General features: G+C 40.0%; 1 protein-coding gene across 4 annotated transcripts in view; it reads left to right on the forward strand.

Moving 5' to 3' along the window:
* The first annotated feature begins 561 nt into the window (after positions 1 to 561).
* Zc3h6 (zinc finger CCCH-type containing 6) overlaps positions 562 to 19,147 on the forward strand; it is an 82,142-nt gene continuing 63,556 nt past the window's right edge. For 2 of the 4 annotated variants that reach the window (XM_008840359.3, XM_008840362.3), the window contains exons 1-2: positions 562 to 999; positions 10,455 to 10,667. In XM_008840359.3, coding sequence (XP_008838581.1) covers positions 10,633 to 10,667 — 35 coding nt within the window. In that variant the 5' untranslated portion in view covers positions 562 to 999; positions 10,455 to 10,632. The remainder of the gene's footprint in view (positions 1,000 to 10,454; positions 10,668 to 19,147) is intronic. The other 2 variants (XM_008840360.3, XM_008840361.3) reach the window with 2 other exon arrangements.

Consider the following 19,147-nt stretch of genomic DNA (forward strand, 5'->3'; position numbering starts at 1 on the left):
TACTGGCAACCAAACCCCGGTTCTAGGCAAGAAGTCTTAACCCCTGAACCATCTCTCCAGCCCTCAACAAATATTTATAATGACCTCAACAGGTATTTTAATTTCATTCAAAAATGACTGGATGGATTTAGTATTAACAGGAAAAGTCGCATGCCAACGAGTTTTCCCAGTGGGAACACGCACTGAACATTACAAAGATAATGACGCAACTCTGCGGGCAGAGTACACTCCCGAACAGCTTCAACAGAGGTTTTCTTTTCTTTTTTTTTCACAAGGACTCGCAGCCATGCTCCTTAGTAAATCTCGCAGCTAAGGTTTGCGGGGAGCCTCCTGAGTCGCTGGACGGCGGGGGCTCGCAGGAACACTACCCCACACCGGCCCCTCCCGAATCGGTACCACCCTGTCCTGCTACCAGGCAGCCGCCTCCGCCGCCTCCCGGAGCCCCGTAGAAGCCCGCCCCTGGAGATGATTGACGGACAGCCTCCACCAATGGCTGGCACGCTCAGGTCCGGCGGGCTGGGCGAGGGCCGCGGCTCGCGGAGGAATCTCGCCGGGCTTTAGTCCCGGGCTGGGTGTTGCGGCAGGCGCCATCTTCTCGCGCTCTCTGGCTCGGGTGTCGCCATGTTGGTGAGGAGCCATCGCCGTTACGGCCACTGTGCAAACCCCCGCGTCGCTACTCGGCGCCGCCCGCTCGCTCCCACGCCTCAGCCTCCGACGGCGAATAGAGACTAGAGCGGCAGCGCGAGCCGTGCGCGGTGTGTGCCGTCAGAGCCGCATCTCTGGCGTGCTTGTTAATAGACTGGAAAGTCTGTGTGTGTCGCTCACTAGTAACCGTGAGTTTTTACCACGTCGTCACCGTCGGCGGCGGCCGGGAGCAGGTGCCCGCAGGCGGCGCAGGGGTCCCCTCGCGCCCCGCCGCCGCCGGCCTGCAGACCTGCCCTCCACCCCGCCCCGTTCTTGACCAAACATGACAGACTCTGAACATGCAGGGCACGACAGGTCGGGAACCCTTGTCTGTCTGTCTGTCGGAGGAGAGGAGGGGCGGGCGGCGGGAGCGGGCCGGGGCCGCGCGCCTCCTGCATGACTCGACGTCGGTGTGTGGCTCCCGCGCTGCCGGGCCGCACAGCTCCGAGCCGGGGTCGCCCCTCGCCGCCCCGCCCCCGCCAGGCACGTGCAACCCCCTCTGCGGCCCGGCGGCTGGGCGGCGGCCCGCAACCCGTGTGGGCGGCCCAGTTGAACGCTGACGGGTCGGATGTTTTGACTAGTCGAGTCCATCTCTGAAAATAAACATGTTTAGTTTTTAGGGGGGCAAAAAAAACCCAGCCAGCCCCCAGGCCCTGTGTCAGCCTCAGTCCTGCCCCCTAGAATGTGAAAGGACTTCAGTGCAATAGGTTAGTTAACACGGAATAGACTGCAGATTTGACTGGTAGTGAATTGCCTTGATCACTTACAGTTTGAATTTTTCCATTTTAATCTGGCTATGCCTCAGGAGGCATGTTCTTGGTTCCATTCCACGGTTTCGTGGCATTTTCAAAGTATACCCCAGCATACTTGAGTTGTGGCTAGATTTCAAATTTACATTCATGTCTTAAATCACTTTTTTAAAGGTGGAGGGTCGAAGGAAACTTATAACCCTGGAGCAGAATACCTTGCATCAGATTCCTACTTAGAACATTAACTTGAAAATTAGATCCTCACAATCAAGGCTTTGTGCATAATAGTCAAAAGAATACATTGTATTCTAGTGTAGACCATAAGATTTAAGAATTGCTGAAGTGTTTACCAGTGGAATGTGATCTGCTTTTCATAAAGTATTGGCAACACTCTTCATTACTAAATCCAGAAGCAAGAGAATTACATCATTGACATTTGAAATACCGAAATACATGGAAACTTCAAAAGGATAAAAGTCTAAAACAACTTCAATAATTAATAAAAATTCAGCAATCAAACATTGTAGCTATGTTTAGATAGTCAAATGCACTCTTAAAATTATAGATTCATAAGCTTGTAATTGACACGGTTTTCGTTATTTTTTAAAAAATACCATCTTTGTGAGGTGCTGGAGATTGGACCTAGGGCCTCTTGGGTACTAGGCAAGCACTCATCCACAGTCCAGTGTATCTTTTTTTAAAATTATTAAAAGGACAGTTCTTAGAACTGATAAATGTTGAAGAGTCTGTTGATAAACCAATGATAGTGGATTTTAGACTGCATTAGCAAAACTATAATATGAAAAGAAATCTCATTTGTTAAAGGCAGAACATGTAGAATTACATATTCTACGTAGTGAAAAAATGATGTCCTCAAATTTAGTAGTCAAGGAACTGTGGTATCAGACTTGTTTGAGATAGTGTTTCACTTTCTAGACCAGGCTGGCCTCAGAGATCTGCCTGTGTCTGCCTCCTGAGTGCTGGGATTAACGGTGAGTACCACCATCCCCTGCTGATACTAGACTTTAAAAAATTATTTTTATTTATTTTTTTGGTCTTTTTGACCCAACTGGCCTGAAACTTGGTATATAGACCAAGCTGGCCTTGAACTCACAGAGATCCACTTGCTTCTGCCTCCCAAGTGCTAGGATTAAAGGCACACCACTCCCTGCTTGATAGTAGACTTTTAAAAGAATTTGAGGCCTGATGTGGCAGTGTAGACCTGTAATCCCAGCATTCAAAGGTGGACTATACAGCGAGACCCTGTTTTTGTTTTTTGTTTTTTTTAAAGTAGAATTTGAAGTTTTAAAATACTAATTTAAAAGTTAAAATGAAACTAACTTGTAGGGTATAGTAACAGTTTAGTAGTAGGAAGTAATAATTAGCATTTTTTTTTTTTGTTTTGGGATACAGAAAATATTTCTAGTTAGCTTAATTTTAGCTTACCCAGTTGTCAAGTGGTGTTATTTCATCAAAAAGATTATTTTCTTCACTTTATTTTTTGGTCAACTCACATGAAAAGAATTATATCAAGAAACTGAACTAGTTGGGTGTGGTAGTTCACACCTGTAATCCCAGCACTCTGGAGGCCAAAGAGGATTACCATTCAAGGCCAGCCTGAGAGCTCTCAAAAAACAAAACAAACCCAAGAAAACAAGGAGTCCAAACGGTTTTTGCTGTAGCCTTGCAGCCATTTAGCTTTGTGAACTTGAACAGCCAATTTCTTAGCTTGTAACAAACTTCTCTAAGATTTTCAAATTCCATCAAATCAGTGTTTCTCAGATTACCTTGTAGGGCGGTTTTTTTTTTTTTTTTTTTTTTTTTTTAAAGTAGTATTTCCATTGATGTGGGCCCAGCCTGAGTTTTTTAAGATGCTCCTCAGGTAATTCTAATATGTGCTAAATTGAGACTCATTAGGTAAGTGTTTCTCAATCTTAACTCATCATCAGACCTACTTTGATCCAAAATAAAGATTTTTGTGCTACCCAGAACAATTTGAATAAAAATCTCTAGGGTAGGTTTGTAGCTATCTGTATTATTAATAGATTTCTAGTTGATTCTAAAATTTGGGAGAAAATGAACTAATTGTGGTTTTCTCAAATATTTTCTGCTTCTACATTATAGGTATTTTATACTGTAATCCAAGTTTATGTGAACTAGGTGGAGAAGAGTCTGAAATTTGGCATAGAACTAGGCATTTTCACAAAGATATTTTTTTCTATCACTTGAATATTAAAGTATTTTATGCATTCCGGAAAAAGTGAAATCTTGTAGCTGATTTTATAATTACAAGAGAAAGATGATCTAATATAAATGGAATTCATAGAATACGTAACTTTTTCTCCTTTAAAAATTATGTTCTTGGACATGTGTTATATAGTGACTGCTTTGTAGAAGAGCTGTTTGCCATATGAATACTTTTTGAAAATACACATTTGAGAGTCAAGAGTGTTGGTATACGCCTGCAAATCTCAGCACTCTGGAGAGTGAGGCTGGGATATTGCCATGAGTTAAAGGCCAACCTGGGCTACATAGTGAGAGCCTGGTTCTAAAAAACAAACCCCAAAACAAAGAAGGAAAACTATCCAATTGGTGTACTTTCAAATTTTATTTCATGTGTATGAGTGTATTGCCTAAATTTATGTAAGTGTACCCATGTCATGCAATGTCTGTGGAGGTCAGAAGAGGGGTGTCAAATTCCCCTGGAACTGGAGTTACAGGTGGTTGCATGTAGGTGCTGAGAACTGAACTCCAGTCCTCCGCAAAAGCAGCCAGTGCTCTTAACTACTGAGCCATCTCTCCAGCCCCTACTTTAATATTTTAATGCTTGGAGCAAAATTTATGTTTTTATAAAGTGTTTTAAACATAATAATACCTATAAATAAACTTGTAGATATGTAGAATGCTAGAGTACTTCTGCACAAGTCTCAAGCCCAATTTCTAAAAGTCTTGAGAGAAAAATAAACAGAGAGGAAGAAGTTGGGGGAAGTCAGAGGGAGAGGGGTACAGTTCTTTTCTGTTTTCACTCAATTCCCTTCTATTCACTTCTTTCAGGCACAGCACCACCAGTGTAGCATTATGCTTCAGTGAGATGCTGACCTAATTTAAACAATAACTTTTGTGTGTAATGCTTGATATTAAACCTATTACCTCATGCATGCAAGGCAAGACCCCTAACAGTGAGCTGCACTCCCAGCCCCACAAACACTTTGAAAATCAAAGTATTTTATGCATTCTGGAAAAAGTGAAATCTGAAGGCTAAATGCTGAGTTCATACCTCAGACACGTAAATATAACCCAACAGCTATTGTTGAATTTTCTGAAATACTCTATAATTGTAAAAAATGTTCAGGGACTGTATTGGAGGAAAAGATCATTTTAATATAAACTCAATATAAAAGCTTGTAGGCCTCAAAGAGTTTTTTTTTTTGTTTTTTTTTTTTAACTTGATTAGGGTATGGACAATAGTTCCATTGGTTTGGAGGTTACGCTTTCCTCATTATGAACAACTTCTGTTCTCCTCCCCTTTCTCCTCCCTTTCCTCTTGTAAAACAAGAACAAAACTCCATCTAGTTAAAATTGTAGTTAGTGGCTTAACAACCTCTCCCAGCCTCCCAAATGAATTGAAATCTTGCCAGGAGACTTCACTGGAGTTTGTCAAGTAGATACATGCATATACAGAAACCCCAGGAAAACGAAGTGGCACAGTAGTTCGGGATGATCAAAGTGTAAATATGCAGTGTAGAACTACTAGGGAAAATGGGAGGAAGGTTTGTGTTATTCTGGCCCAAGTAGCTTTTAAAAAGAGTCCTAATTATTCAGAGTATACCATCCAGTGACATAAAACGCAATCACAGTTTTTTCACAAAGTTGACACAGAGGCAAAGAACCTAGGTTTGGAGCTCTCATGTTCTCAGTATGTTACATATATCACAGTTTAATACTTTCATTTGTTAATGTGTGGCTACAGCAAGTATTAGTATCGTGATTTCATAGTTTAGGAACAGACATTGAGGGTAAATTGCTTGTCTGAAGGGAGAACCATGACCTGTCTGTAGCACTCAGTTTCAGTACTTCAGCACCTGCCGCATTGCTTTAAAATGATATTCTGAGCTGGGTGTGGTGGTGCATGCCTTTAGCAGGTGGATCTTCATGAGTTCCAGGCCAGCGGGGACTACAGGGAGACCCTGTGTCAAAAAGAGCAAAAGAAAAAAGAAAAAAGATCCTCTGATATTGAGTACTAGGTGGGGATATTGGAGTCTTAGAAAAGTTTGGAGAATATGGATATTCCTGAATTATACGTAATTATGTCTTATTTATAAATTCATCCTTTATGATACCTTTGTCTAAATCCTAAAATACACCCTTTTCTAAATTTTAAATATAAAGATTGAGTTTATGTATACATATATATATATATATATATTTTTTTTTTTTTTGAGCTGAGGACTGAACCCAGGGCCGAGTCTACCACTGAGCTAAATCCCAACCCCTCTACTTTATATTTTAAGGAAAGTAAAATCAATTGAATACTGCTAACCAGGCTGCACATTTTTAGCTACAGAAAATACGAATTCTATTGTGTATAAGTTTCAGCCTCTTAAGGGAATTCATTGAAAATGTGCAGAGTAAAACTATACTTTTTTTGCTTACGTTTTTATTATAGGCAGTTGACAATAAAATATTTTAGAGCACTTGTGTGTGGGGTTGAGTTCTTTATAACCTTTGTTGTTAGACTCATAATGGAAGCTATTATCTGATTGCTTCATCCTTCAAATTGATAATTCTATCTTTTTGTTTTGTTTATTGAGACTGGGTTTCACTGTAGCCTGTCTGCCCTGGAACTCACTATGTAGACCAGACTGGCCTACATCTCACAGAGCTCCACTGGCCTCTGCTTCCCGAGTGCTGGGACTAATGGTGTGCACCACCATGCCTATAATTCTATTTTAAATTTTTATTTTGAATGAGCAAATCAAAGTGGAAGTAAATGATCCATTGACATAAGAAATACCCATGTATATTGACTGTACATATATTGTACTAAGTATCTCTTTATTGTTTCCTGAATGCCAAATGGCTAAGTGTGAAAAACAATATGTGAACAAAGATGAAGCCAGAGCTGGTGTCACCATCACAATATACATATCTAGCATATGTGAAAGAAACAGAAATTGTAATACCCAAGGTTCTTGTGAGAAATTTCCATGGTCTCATTTTACAAATACGACATTACAGTGAAGTAACGGTAATTTTTTAGCACTGCCCATTACTAGATTGTCCCTGTGGTTGCACATAGTAGGGTCACTTTCACCTGAGGTAGTAGGATATCAGAAAGTTGTAAGAATTTGTTTCTTGGAATATATATGTATGTGTATGGAATATGTGTGTGTATTCCTCCCATTTATGGGACAAAAAATGATTGTGTATACATAACTTTAGAGGTTTTCCTCATGAAGTTTTGAAGTGGCAAAGTTAATACTTTTAATTTGTCCACGAAGGATATGAAGATTTCCCAGATAAGATTTTTTTTTCCTTGGGCTGGACAGAGAACTCGGCATTTAAGAGCACTTGCTACTTTTGCAGAAGACATAGGTTCAGTTCCTAACATCCACATGATGACCCACAACTGTTTGTAACTCCAGTTCCAGGGGATCTGACACTCTCTTCTGGACTCCTGGGCACTGCTTGTGGGTGGTGCACATATATTCATGCAGGCAAAACATTCATAGACATAAATCTAAAAAATCCCACTTTTTTTATGGAGGATTGATGGAATAAGATTCTAAAAGTTGTAGTGTATAGAATTCATTTAATGTCAAGAAAACCAATATTCTAAACAACAAGTTAGAATTATGACAGTCTGTGTTCTTTGTGTTTTATTAAAGTTTTTGTAATTTATCAGCTCAAAAAAGATGTAATATTCTTCACAAAATCATTAGCTATTGGTTAAATTCATTTTTACATAAAGTAGCTTTCATGATCAGTAATTGTAACATTTTCCTTATGCATTAACATACATTCATACTTCAGCTAGTTGATAAAGTGTCAATAAATAAGGCACAAATAGATTTTCATTCCAAGTTAAACCTAAAAACCTCCTTAACTTGGAATATTCACATTAATAGTAAGTCTAAATGCCCTGTTTATACATATATACATATATATATATATATTTGCCTCATTATACTGATTAGACAAAATAGTAACCAGATAATCAGGCATTCTGATCTTGTGACAGCCAAAAGTTTCATAAATGACTTGACCAAAGCAAACTTAGAAGTAACTTTAGCTGAAAACTTGGGCCAAAGTGTAACTTTAGAGCATTTCCTTAACTCCTCCCAACAAATACCTCAGTTCCCATCACACCTTCAAATTCTGTAGTCTCAATACTGCAAATTTATAGTTAATCTAGCATTAGATGGTAGATTGGGATATTAGATACTTACAGAACAAATGCCTTTTGGAATATTACTAGGTGACAGACAGCTCACCCTGGTTCATTGTAGATCCATCCAACGAAGATTTCTGTAGAATTACTGTATGCAAATGTGGATAGCACAAACTTTTTAATTTAGTGTCATGACAGATTATATGCTGACATTCAGATTGTATGGGAATATTATTTGCTATTTGTTTTTGTGAGTTTCCAGCTTCTCCAGTCTGTAGCAGAGAGCTAAATCAAGAAGGTAAATTGAAAAAGAATAAAAATGAACCAGATCTATTTTAATTAGCTATTTGATGAAATAATATATAAAACAAAAATTAAATAAAAATATTTTAAGTATTAAAAATGTGGTAAGGTATTTCACATTAGTTTTTTTTTTACATAATACCATCTCTATAGCATAAAGGATATTTGAAGAATGTTATTTTTCTTCATGATGCCAGAAATAGAAACTTAAGTATGTATTTAAAAATTACTTCTGAGTATGGTGGCACACACCTGTAATCCCAGCACCTGGATGAGGCCAGAGGATTGCTGTGAGTTCAAGGCCTGGTCTCTCAACATAGGACATAGCAAGATCTAGGCCAGCTATGGCTACATAGTAAATGCTTGAGGACCTGAGTTTGATGTCCAGATCCCATGTGAAAAGAAATGCTGGATGTGGTAGCACATGTTTGTAATCTTGTGCTGGAGATACAGAGACACCTGGCTCCCTGGAGCTCGCTGGCTAGCTAGCCTATTTGGTGAGTTCTAGACCAGTGAAAGACCCTCTCTCACAAAAAAGGTGGCTGGCACCTGAGGAATAACACCTGAGGTGGCCCTCCAGCCTCCACTCATGCACACATGCACATGTCCATCCACACACACACATGCTCACACACAAAATCCTCAAAACGTCTCAGTTTCCTAGCATAACAACACATCTCTGGTTTGTCTTTAATGTTTCTTCTTTCCTTTACTTTCTTAACCTGGAAAATGAAATTGGAGTCAGGAAATTGGGCATTAACACTTTGTTATCCAAAAGCCAATCTATTTGAAACGTTATTGAAAGAACTGTAAATTGTGTGCCTTGTCTTTCCATTTTACTAGACAGTTGCTGTTTACCTTTTTTTTTTTTTTTTTTTTTTTGAAGCAGGGTCTCCCTGTAGCCCCAGCTGTCCTGGTACTCACTATGTAGACCATGCTGGCCTTGAACTCACAGAGATCCGCCTGCCTCTGCTTCCCTAATGCTGGGACTACAGGCATGCACCACCACGCCCAGCTGGTTTACCTTTTTTTAGTTTGGATCTTTGTAAACATCTCTTGTCACAGTTCCTGTGAACATGTGGTGCTGTTTTATTGTTGCTCTGGGGAGACTGTCAGAAGATAGGCTACTGCTAAGGTTGCATAGGGTAAAGTGGAAATATCTTTAGTGACAGACTTGAACTTGGTCTGTCCCTCCTTTGTTTCTGCTTTTCCCTGTTGGAGAAAGCTTTTTATTATTATTGTTTGAAAGAAAATAAGGAAGTTTCTTAGAATCCTTGCTGCTTAGTTTTGTAACTTTTCCCAATTTCTTTTCTTTTTTAAATATTTTTTATTTATTATTTTTATTTTATGTTTATGAGTGTTATGCCTGCATGTAGGTAAGTGCACCAGTGTTGTGCAGTGTCTGTGGAGGACAGAAGAGGCTATCGAATCCCCTGGAACTGGAGATATGGACAGTTGTTAGCTGCCATGTGGGTGCTGGGATTTGAACCTGGGTCTTCTGCAAGAACAGTGTTCTTAACTGCTGAGCCATCTCCTCAGCCCCAACTTTTCCCAATTTCTTACTGTGAAAATACCTGTGATCTAACATACACATTGTATTCAGATATGTCAATTTCAGGCAAATTACCTGGGGAAAGGAAAGTGCTAGGTGATTATCTTCATCTTTAAGTAAATCTGTGATGGTAAAACAATTGATCCCATTTTATAGAGAAAACTAGATGTGAGGGCAATTTGTTTAAGTTCAGTTATGTAGCATATGATTAGGAAGCAGAATTTGAAGACACATTTCTCTTAGAGATTTTTAATCATCTCCTCTACTATGATGTCCTTTTAAGTAACAGTTTTAGCATGATGCCTAACTTTAAAGTTGAGCCCTTTTAAATATCCCTATCTTAATTTCTAGGTACAGGTGATACTACTTTGTAAGAACCCTGGATTCTCATTAAAGAAGGCATGCTTTTTTGTTGATTTTAGTTTGGGTTCTCTTTACCTTCAGGTGGAAATCACTATTGGTAGGCACCTGCTTTACTATGTCCAGTCTTGTTTTTGGACATTTGTGCTTAGTTCTTTTTTGTTTTAATTGACCTCCGAGCCTTAGGAATAGCAGCTGTTTTCATGTCTTTGGGCATTTTTGTCTTTGTCTCTTCTGACATTGGTGTGGAGGCTTTCACCTAGGGGGCTCTTACCTACACCGGAGCACTTTTTATCAGCTTGTCTGGGACCCTGTGATGAAATGGGGTGTGATGGCTAATCCTCACTGTCAGTTTATATGGATTTAGAATCACCTAGGAGACACATCTCTGGTTTGTCTTTAATGTTTCTTCCAGAGAAGTTTAACTGAGGAAGAAAGACCCACCCCAAGTATGGATAGTGCCATCTCATATGCTTGGGGCTCAGGTGAATAAAAGAGAAGACAGAAAATTCAGACAAGCACTGGCATTCCTGTTTCTCTGCTTCCTGGTTGGCACCACAGGCTAAGCTGCTCCTGCCCTGTCCGTTGACACCATGATGGACTACATTCCTCTGAACCCTGAGCCACGGTAAACCTGCCACTAGCTGCTTTTTGTCAGGTATTGGCTGTAGTGCTGAAAACAGTGAAATAGGGGATACAATTTCTAGTCTCGTATGATTTGGTCTTTTACTTCTTTTTTGAAAATCTGGGACTGGCAAGATGGCTCAGCAGGTAAAGATGCTTTCCACCAAGCCTAACAACCTGATTTGATTCTTGGGACCCACATGGTGGAAGGTGAGAACTCACTCCCACAAGTTGTCCTCTGACTTCCAAATATACACCATGGTATCTGCACATGCCCCTCCCCATACAGTAAATAGGTGGAAGTGTAGTTTGAAAATGAAAAATCAGTACAATAAAACATTTAGACTAATGTTCTTTACAAAAACTGTTAAAAAAACTCAACAGGCACGATGGTGCACCTACAAGCCCAGCACTGAGGAGGCTGAAGCAGGAAGATCACTGAGTTTGAGGCCAGCCTGTGTTACGTAGCAAGATCCTGCCTGAAAATTAAAAATAATAAAAAACCCCAAAATGAATAAAAAGATAAAAAGAAAATGTTGTATCTTCTAACCCAATCCTTTTATTACGCCAGGTAGTCTGCCTTAAGAGGCCACTGTTTCCTGACAAATACTAAGAACTTGAAGAATTGGTATGATTTGTGATCCACTGACATTGGGCTTGTTTCAGTTCCGTTCATGTGTTGTGCTCTCTTCTACATAGAATGTTTTCTCATCTCATGAATGCAGAGGTCTTTTACCATGCCCATCTCTCAGGCCAACTCCCCAGAATGCGGTCTAGACGGTCCTGACTAATGCCTTTCTCCTTGCTACGTGCTCTTATAACACTTTACCTTTTCCATATACTGGTATGCTTTTCTTTATTTGTGTTATTTTTTGATTGCTGCCTTTCCCATCATTAGACTAAAAATTTCATGAGGAGAGCTGGGGAGATAGTAGGTAAAGCATTTGCCATGCAAGCATGAGGATGAGAGTTGGAATCCCCAGCACCCCAAGAAAATGCTTGGCGGATCAGTAATCATAGTACTTGGGAGGTGGAGACAGAATCCACAGAGCAAGATGGTTAGCTAGCCTAGTTGAAGCCAGCAGGTTCAGGTTTGGGTGACATACTGCCTCAATAGTTAAGGTGGAGAGTGATGGAGGAAAACAGTTGACGTCAGCTTTTGGCCTCCACTTGGACATGTGTGCACGTACACGCATGCACACGCACACAAAACCTTCCTCCAAAGTTCATGAGGGAAGAAATGGCATCTCATTTACCATTGTGTTCCTACTGAGAAGGTGCTAAATAAATACATGTTAAATGAACAAATGGCTTTTTTTATTTAAGCTGGAGAGAGAATTCTTCTAAAATGTTTATTTAATTTATATGTATGAGTGTTTTGCCTGCATGTATGTAAGTGCTCTTGCATGTGCAATGCCAGTGAAGGCCAGAAGAGGATGTTAGATCCTAGAACTGAAGGTATGGATGGTTGATAGCTGCTGTGTGGGTGCTGGGAATCGAACTCAGGGCCCCTGCAAGAGCAGCCAGTGCTCTTAACCACTGAGCCATCTCTCCAACCTCCTGTAAATGCAATTTTTAAGAATTACTGCTTCAGATATTATAGATTTTTGTCCCTGGATTAAGTCAGAACACTAGACAGTTGTGTACCTAGACAATCTTACTTTGTTTCTTAGTGTAATTGCTTTTTCTTAATTGAATTTTGATCGCTTGCCCTTGGCTCAAATTGGGCAATGACACTATAAGTGATAAAGTGTCAGATTGGTTTTTATGGATGCTCGTGTGTGTGTGTGTGTGTGTGATTATATTTAATTTAATTCTGCATTAAAATGGAAAATAAATGAGCTGAAAAAGCATGCAACTTCCTAAAGATGATGACAGTTGAGGCACACATAGGCTACATGTGGCTTGCTTTGCAGCAGGTGAAAGGACTACATGCACCAAGGTGAACAGTGGTGAGATTAACAGTGGGCTTTACATACCAATGAGAAGTTTAAAAACAAATTTAAGGAACATTGGCAACTGCTGACATCTGCCAGACAGTACAGATGAGGGCCCCAAATCTCTACAAACACATTGGTTTATAAAAACAAGCCAAAACCTAAGACTCAGGCAACACTGAAGTTTGCTCTTGGGAGGAGAACCTCATTTTATGGTGTTTGAATACACTTTCTCCTACTGGGTAGTTTCCTTTGATGGAAGAATATTTTTTCCCCTCAGTATTATTCATTTTCTTCAATTTTGATTTGTCAGCATCTCCACTTCTGACAATTCTGGCTTATCACTCATCCTGACTGTGGGCTCCAGGGCACTATTGAAGCTGTCACTGGGTCAGACTACTGCTAGCTAGGGACCAGTCTCTGGTTTTTATGGGTACTCTTGAAGACAGTGCCCACTATACTGAGTACTGTCCCTTATCTCAGTTGATATCCGTGAGGGTTTGGAAGAGAGTGCATCTCTTGAGCAGCTCATCTCTTTTTGTCTTAGAAGTGTTGTTGACTTCATCTGATCCTTGTTTTCTGAAGCTCAAGAGCTGAATTTGCAGCTCAAAATTGGAATTTTCTCACATACTCTGCAAAGTAATATCTTTTTTTGTAGTACTGGAGACTGAACCTAAGTGATCCACCTCTGAGACCCCATCTCCAGCCCCTTAAAATTTTTTAAGATAGAGTTTTGCTATGTTGACTGTGCTGTCATTGAACTCTCTAGTTAGGCAGGCGCTGAATTTGCAGTCCTTCTGCCCAGCCTCCCAAGTTAACGGGGATTACAGGTCTGTATTCCCAGACCCAAATAATGAACCTCAGATTTAGCCTCAATGTAAAGTACCCTTGTTTTAACCTCATCTTAAACTTAGGAATTTTAGCTACAATTAATTTGCATACTTTATGGTTGTTCAGTAAGATTCCATAAGTACCTTTCTAGCAATAATATAAGTGGCACTAGAGCTTTAAAAAAGAAATTTGCTTTCTCCTGAAACAAACTCAGTGTGTCTACACTGAGGTTAGAAATAAAGAGAAAAATAAAGTTTATTACATATTGGAAAGGATTCTAGGTATTGAACTTCAAGTAGATTCATTCTAGAGACTACAAAATTGTTCCTTTTGATTTTTTTCTGCTTCTAGTGCAAGATCACAGACTTTATTTAACAAGGAGACCTGAGGTACACACGCTGAAAACGTGGTTCTCAGTCACCTGCTCTTAATCCTCCTCCAGTCTTACAGAGCAGAAAGTTACACTCTTACTGCTGTGTGATTTATGACCTGTGTAGGTATTCTGACTGAAGGCCTTGCTTTTAAAAACCTGACTGGATATCAGTCTTTTTGTTTTCCTTTTATTGCAAAATAAATTTTGTACCACAGTAGAAAACTAAGACAAATTACTTATGACTGGTGTTTGGAGTGATGGCTCAGCAATTAAGAGCGCTTGCTGCACACACACACACAAATAGTAAAATATTAAAAAATAACCATGACTGTTGCTATATGGAAACATCAGATGGCACTTTAGATTGATGAGCAAAGGAAGATTTCTCCCGTGTGAGCGCCAGTCAGATCTTAGAATTCTGAATCTGCTTTTGATTGCCAAGTTGTCTTTTTTGTTGTTGTTGGTTTAGCTATAGAGTGGTTAACCTTTCCTGTGGCCTAACTGCACACACAGCAGAAAGTATTACACCCATTTCATACTTCTTTTTTGGCTGTCACCAAATCTAGGCCTCCACTGTTTTCCATAAGCACTTAGATGAATAATTTCAGATTTGCTTATTGTAGCTCTAGGGCTGCATAGTTTTATTTACATTTTCAGTCAGTGTTAAAGTTTTGATATCCAAGTCACATGACCCCCAATCCAAGGAGAATATCCTTTCAGGTACTCTCAGAAAAAGAAAATTGGGTCTCCTGAAAGAGTTGAGAAGGAAATACTTAAAATGGTCTTATTGCATTGTTAACAGTATTTTTATGGAACAGTTATTGGGCAAGTTAGATTTTGATGAGACAGATATGAGTAAATGTATGTATTGTCTGTAAAACAATAAAGGAATTACCACTTATATGTGGGACACTTTAACATTGAGTTAAATGGAAATTGCAATAGGACTATGGAGGATGTTAGGTCAGTGAGATTTTATTATGTTGCCCATGCGTTTGTACTATGTTTCACTCATGAAGGAATCTTTATTTGGATTGATTGAGACCTTGACAGATTCTGAGATAGGCTTGAGGAGTAAAACAAAAAGTAAAGTAAAAATTGCCATAGGCATAGATGGTTTAAAAAATGAAGGGAGTTTTTGCAAGCTAAATGAATTTGAGAAAGTGTAAGGACATATTAGATAAGGATAAGGGTGGACATTTTGAAGATTGTAGGTATGCAACAGATTTTATGTCTGGTAATTTGGAAAAAAAAAAAACAATCTGATACCTGTGATTCCCATGGTGGAAGGAGAGAATGGACCCCCAAAAATTGTACTTTAAGCTCCATGCACACACTGTGGCAGCACACTGGCACACTTGCATACATGTGCATGAGTGTACATGTGTGTACACACACAGATGTACACACAAACTTTTTTTTAAGTAATTGAGGTTTGGAGAAACGGCTCAGTGGGTAAGAGCATGTGGTACTCCTGCAGAGGACCTGAGTTCAGTTCCTAGTACCCATGTTGAGCAGCTTACAACCACCTCTTAACTCCAGCTCCAGGGGATCCAAAACCCTCTTCTGGACTCTATGGGTACCACACTTACACATGCACTCCCCCCAATACACATATAATTTAAAAAATCTAAAAGAAGAGGAACCATCCAGAATGTAAAATTCCAAAATATGTCAGGTCGCTCTTGCATGGTCTCAGTATGACCAGCCAGTAGTTCTGCATGAGTGGAAATAACTGGTTTAGGTGTGTATGGCAGGGAGTTTGTCCAAGGCTTAATCAAGAGAACTGTACATATGCTGTCTAGGTTAAGACGATCGATGAGAAGAGGTGTGAAAAAAGCCTAGGCCCAAACACAAGTAATCTATCCAGCATGCTAACAGAGTCAGTCAGTAGAACTCAAATGGTTTGTGACACGGACTGCAGCAGAGTACCAGCTACTCATACACCGTGTCTCACAGGATAACACTAAAACCAAAGGGGTCAGATGATAAACATGCACAGAAGCATTTTGTAGCTGAAACAGTTTCCATACTGTGCTAAGGAGTTTTTCTTTAACCTGAAGCTGTATCCTAAGGAGGAGGGAAGGTACAAAATCAGACCTCATTGGGAACTGGGAAGGTGCATGAGACACTGCCCACAGCAGCCTCTCACAAAATAGGTATGTGGGAAATAGCCTTCTGGCACCACTTCCAGGGACTCCCTGTCACTCTATCCTAGAGGATCTCAGGGCATGCAGCTGAGGGTTAGGTTGGCTTGCAGTTCAGCCCCACCTATGTGGCCTGTGTAGACATGCAGGGTCTTAAGACCGCGTGGAGCAGTTCCCTACCTTGTCATTCACGGAGAAAAGACAGTGAATCAGCACAGCATGGAAGGAGAATGTTAATAAGTATTAGTTTCAGGTGTTTTGAAAATTGACCTTTACTGGTTTTGGAGCAAGCAGTCTGTTTCTGTTTTCTGCTCCTGGACTGTGAGGCAATTCTGGCAGAGACTGGCTCTAAAAAAAAATCTGTTTTGGCCGGGTGTGGTGGCGCATGCCTTTAGTCCCAGCACTTGGGAGGCAGAGGCAGGTGGATCTCTGTGAGTTCAAGGTCAGCCTGGTCTACAGAGCGAGTTCCAGGCAGCCGGGGCCACAGGGAGACCCTGTCTCAAAAAGAACACACAAAAAAAGTCTTTTGTGGTGTTAATACCAACTTTTCCCAGAAAGTTTATATTCATGAGTAATGTTCATAATATCCATTAGGAGTGCATACATAGTCTTATTAAATCTTTTGTGTTTCTTCCAGAAGACTCACTTTCTGATCTGTAGCTTGTAACAAGAACCTTTAGACAATCATAAAGAAACTACCAGTGTGAGACTGAATGGTTCGCTCACGTCAATTTATCTCAGTAGTCAAAAATAACAGGATGGAGAATGTTAGGATTCTCTACTGAAGTCTTAAGACATCAGTTTGTAAGGATTTAGTCAGTAATTGTCTTCACAACTTTTTTTGAAGCAAGATGTAGCAATATAGCCTAGGCTGGCCTTACATTTTTGATTCTCTTGCCCTAGCTGCTAAGGGCTGGAATTATTGGCATATATTACCATTACCAATTCCTGAGTAATTTCCTTTAGAATCAGAATATAGGGAGAGTGAGGCTACTGACCAATTTGAGAGTCTTCAGTTTATACCATAGTTTATTATGGTTTTCTCCACTTGTCTCCAACCTGTACATTTAAGTCTCTCCTCCCCCTTTAGTGGTACTGGAAATTGAACCCAGAGCTTTGCACATACTAGGCAAGTTCTCTACAATTCTTTGTTCCCAGCCCTTAGACATTTCAATAAAAATATTTTAGCCATTTAAAAATATCTTTGTTGAGGTATAGTTCAACCTTTAAAAGTATTTTTCTTTTTTTAAAAAAAAATTATTTCTTTTTTTTCATTACAACAGCATTGACATATTCAATAACAATTTCCAGAGCTAAGATGTATCTCCTTCAAAATTGGTTGTAAATTTTTAGGTTCACAGTTGAATTAATACAGTTATACAATATTGTACTCAGTAAAAGTATTTATTTTTAAATGTATTCATGTTTGTACAACCACCACCACCATCTAATTTCTGAACATTTTCACCACTCTACAAATAAACCCCAGACCTATAGGTAATCACTCTTGTCCCTTCTAATCTACCTGGAAACTCCTACTGTATTTTCTGCCCTTATGAATTTGCCTAAGAGATAAACTCTTAAAGACTGGACAGTTGTTTACCAAGATTTTGAACATGAACATGCCACTTTGCTGAAAACATTATCATGCTAATGTTTTCTATTAATAAGAAGTCACCTATATATAATTAGCCTAGGAGCTTCAAATTTTCATTTAAACTTAAAAAAAATTAATTGAATTTTTGTGTATTTCATATAGAACATCTTAATTATCTTTATACCCCCTTCCCCATTGACCCCCTCCCATAGACCCCCCCCAATGGAACTCATGCATTCTGTCATTTATGTTAAGGCCTATCATTTCAAGTTAGTGTCCCCAGATGTCCCTCAGCACAAGTTTACCCACTGAGGTCTAGTCAGCCTATCTGGAGGCCTTCCCTTTAAGAAGATCAGCTCTTCCTCACCCAGCAGTAATCAGCTGCCAGTCATTCTTTGACTAAGATTGGGACCTGCTGTCCATTTCCACAGTTTTGTGCTGGGTTTTTGTTTGCTTGAGTTTGCATGGATCTTGTGCATGCTGACACCATTGCTGTGAGTTCAAATGAGGAGGGTCCCCGGAGCCTGTAGGACTCTATTTGCATATGGTCATGCACCTCCTCCCTAGCTCTTTAGTTAACAACCATCTCTTATACAGCATTGACATGGTTTGAAGTCTAAGAATGCATAGCATTCCTAATTATCTTTTCAGTTGTTGGTTTTCTCAAGATCACAGAACTTAGGTTAGTATCTGGTACATTACTAGGTGGTCAGTCAAGAAAGCTTTATTTTAATGACAGAGGAGGAATTAGAATGCAGCTTTCCTCCTGTGAAGTCTCCTCTTTCATTATGCCACCCCTTTCCTTTTCTCTCCCCTCCCCCCTCCCCTGCTCCCCCACTCCCTCTCCCCCTTCCTTCATCCTTTTCCTCTTTTTGAGACAGGGTCTCCCTGTAGCCCCAGCTGCCTGGAACTCACTCTGTAGACCAGGCTGGCCTTGAACTCACAGAGATCCGCCTGCCTCTGCCTCCCCAGTGCTTAGGCGTGAACTACCACACCTGGCCTGATGTCGTCCATTTTTAAACGTGTCCACAGGTGAATTTTTAAAGCACTTGGAAATAGTTAACAGGTATGTGAATTAATGTTATTTCTCTTTATCTCCCATTTTTTAAAATTTATTTATTATTTTTAACTTTAAAAAAAACTTTATTAAGAATTTCATACATGCATATGTGTTTTGATCAAATCCACATCCACTCCCTCCCCTCCAACACCTCCCATATCTCCCCATCACTTTTTTTTATGACAACTCCCCTCCTCCCTCCCTTCCTCCCTTCCTTCCTTCCTAATGGGGCTTTTTGCTACTCTAACATACTCCCCCCCTGAAGAGGTAACCCTAAAATCCTTTTAGGGGTTAGATAAGAGCTCCCAAATACTTTTGACACTTTTGGCCTTTAGAACAGAGTATGTTGCTAACGGGCCCAAAGATATTTTGACTTTTAGTCAAGAAACTGGACTTTTCTTTGGGGTCCTTTTTACCCTAACTGCCTACCCAGTTCCTACCTCCTATTCTTATCACACCATGCTCTGAAGAGGTTAAACAAATTGCCAATAGAGAATCGGAATACAGACTGCTCTGGCTTCTTCCATGCTGAACAGGGA

This window comes from Nannospalax galili, unplaced genomic scaffold (assembly GCF_000622305.1).
Source record: "Nannospalax galili isolate Female #2095 unplaced genomic scaffold, S.galili_v1.0 scaffold1941, whole genome shotgun sequence".
NCBI classification, from domain to species: domain Eukaryota; kingdom Metazoa; phylum Chordata; class Mammalia; order Rodentia; family Spalacidae; genus Nannospalax; species Nannospalax galili.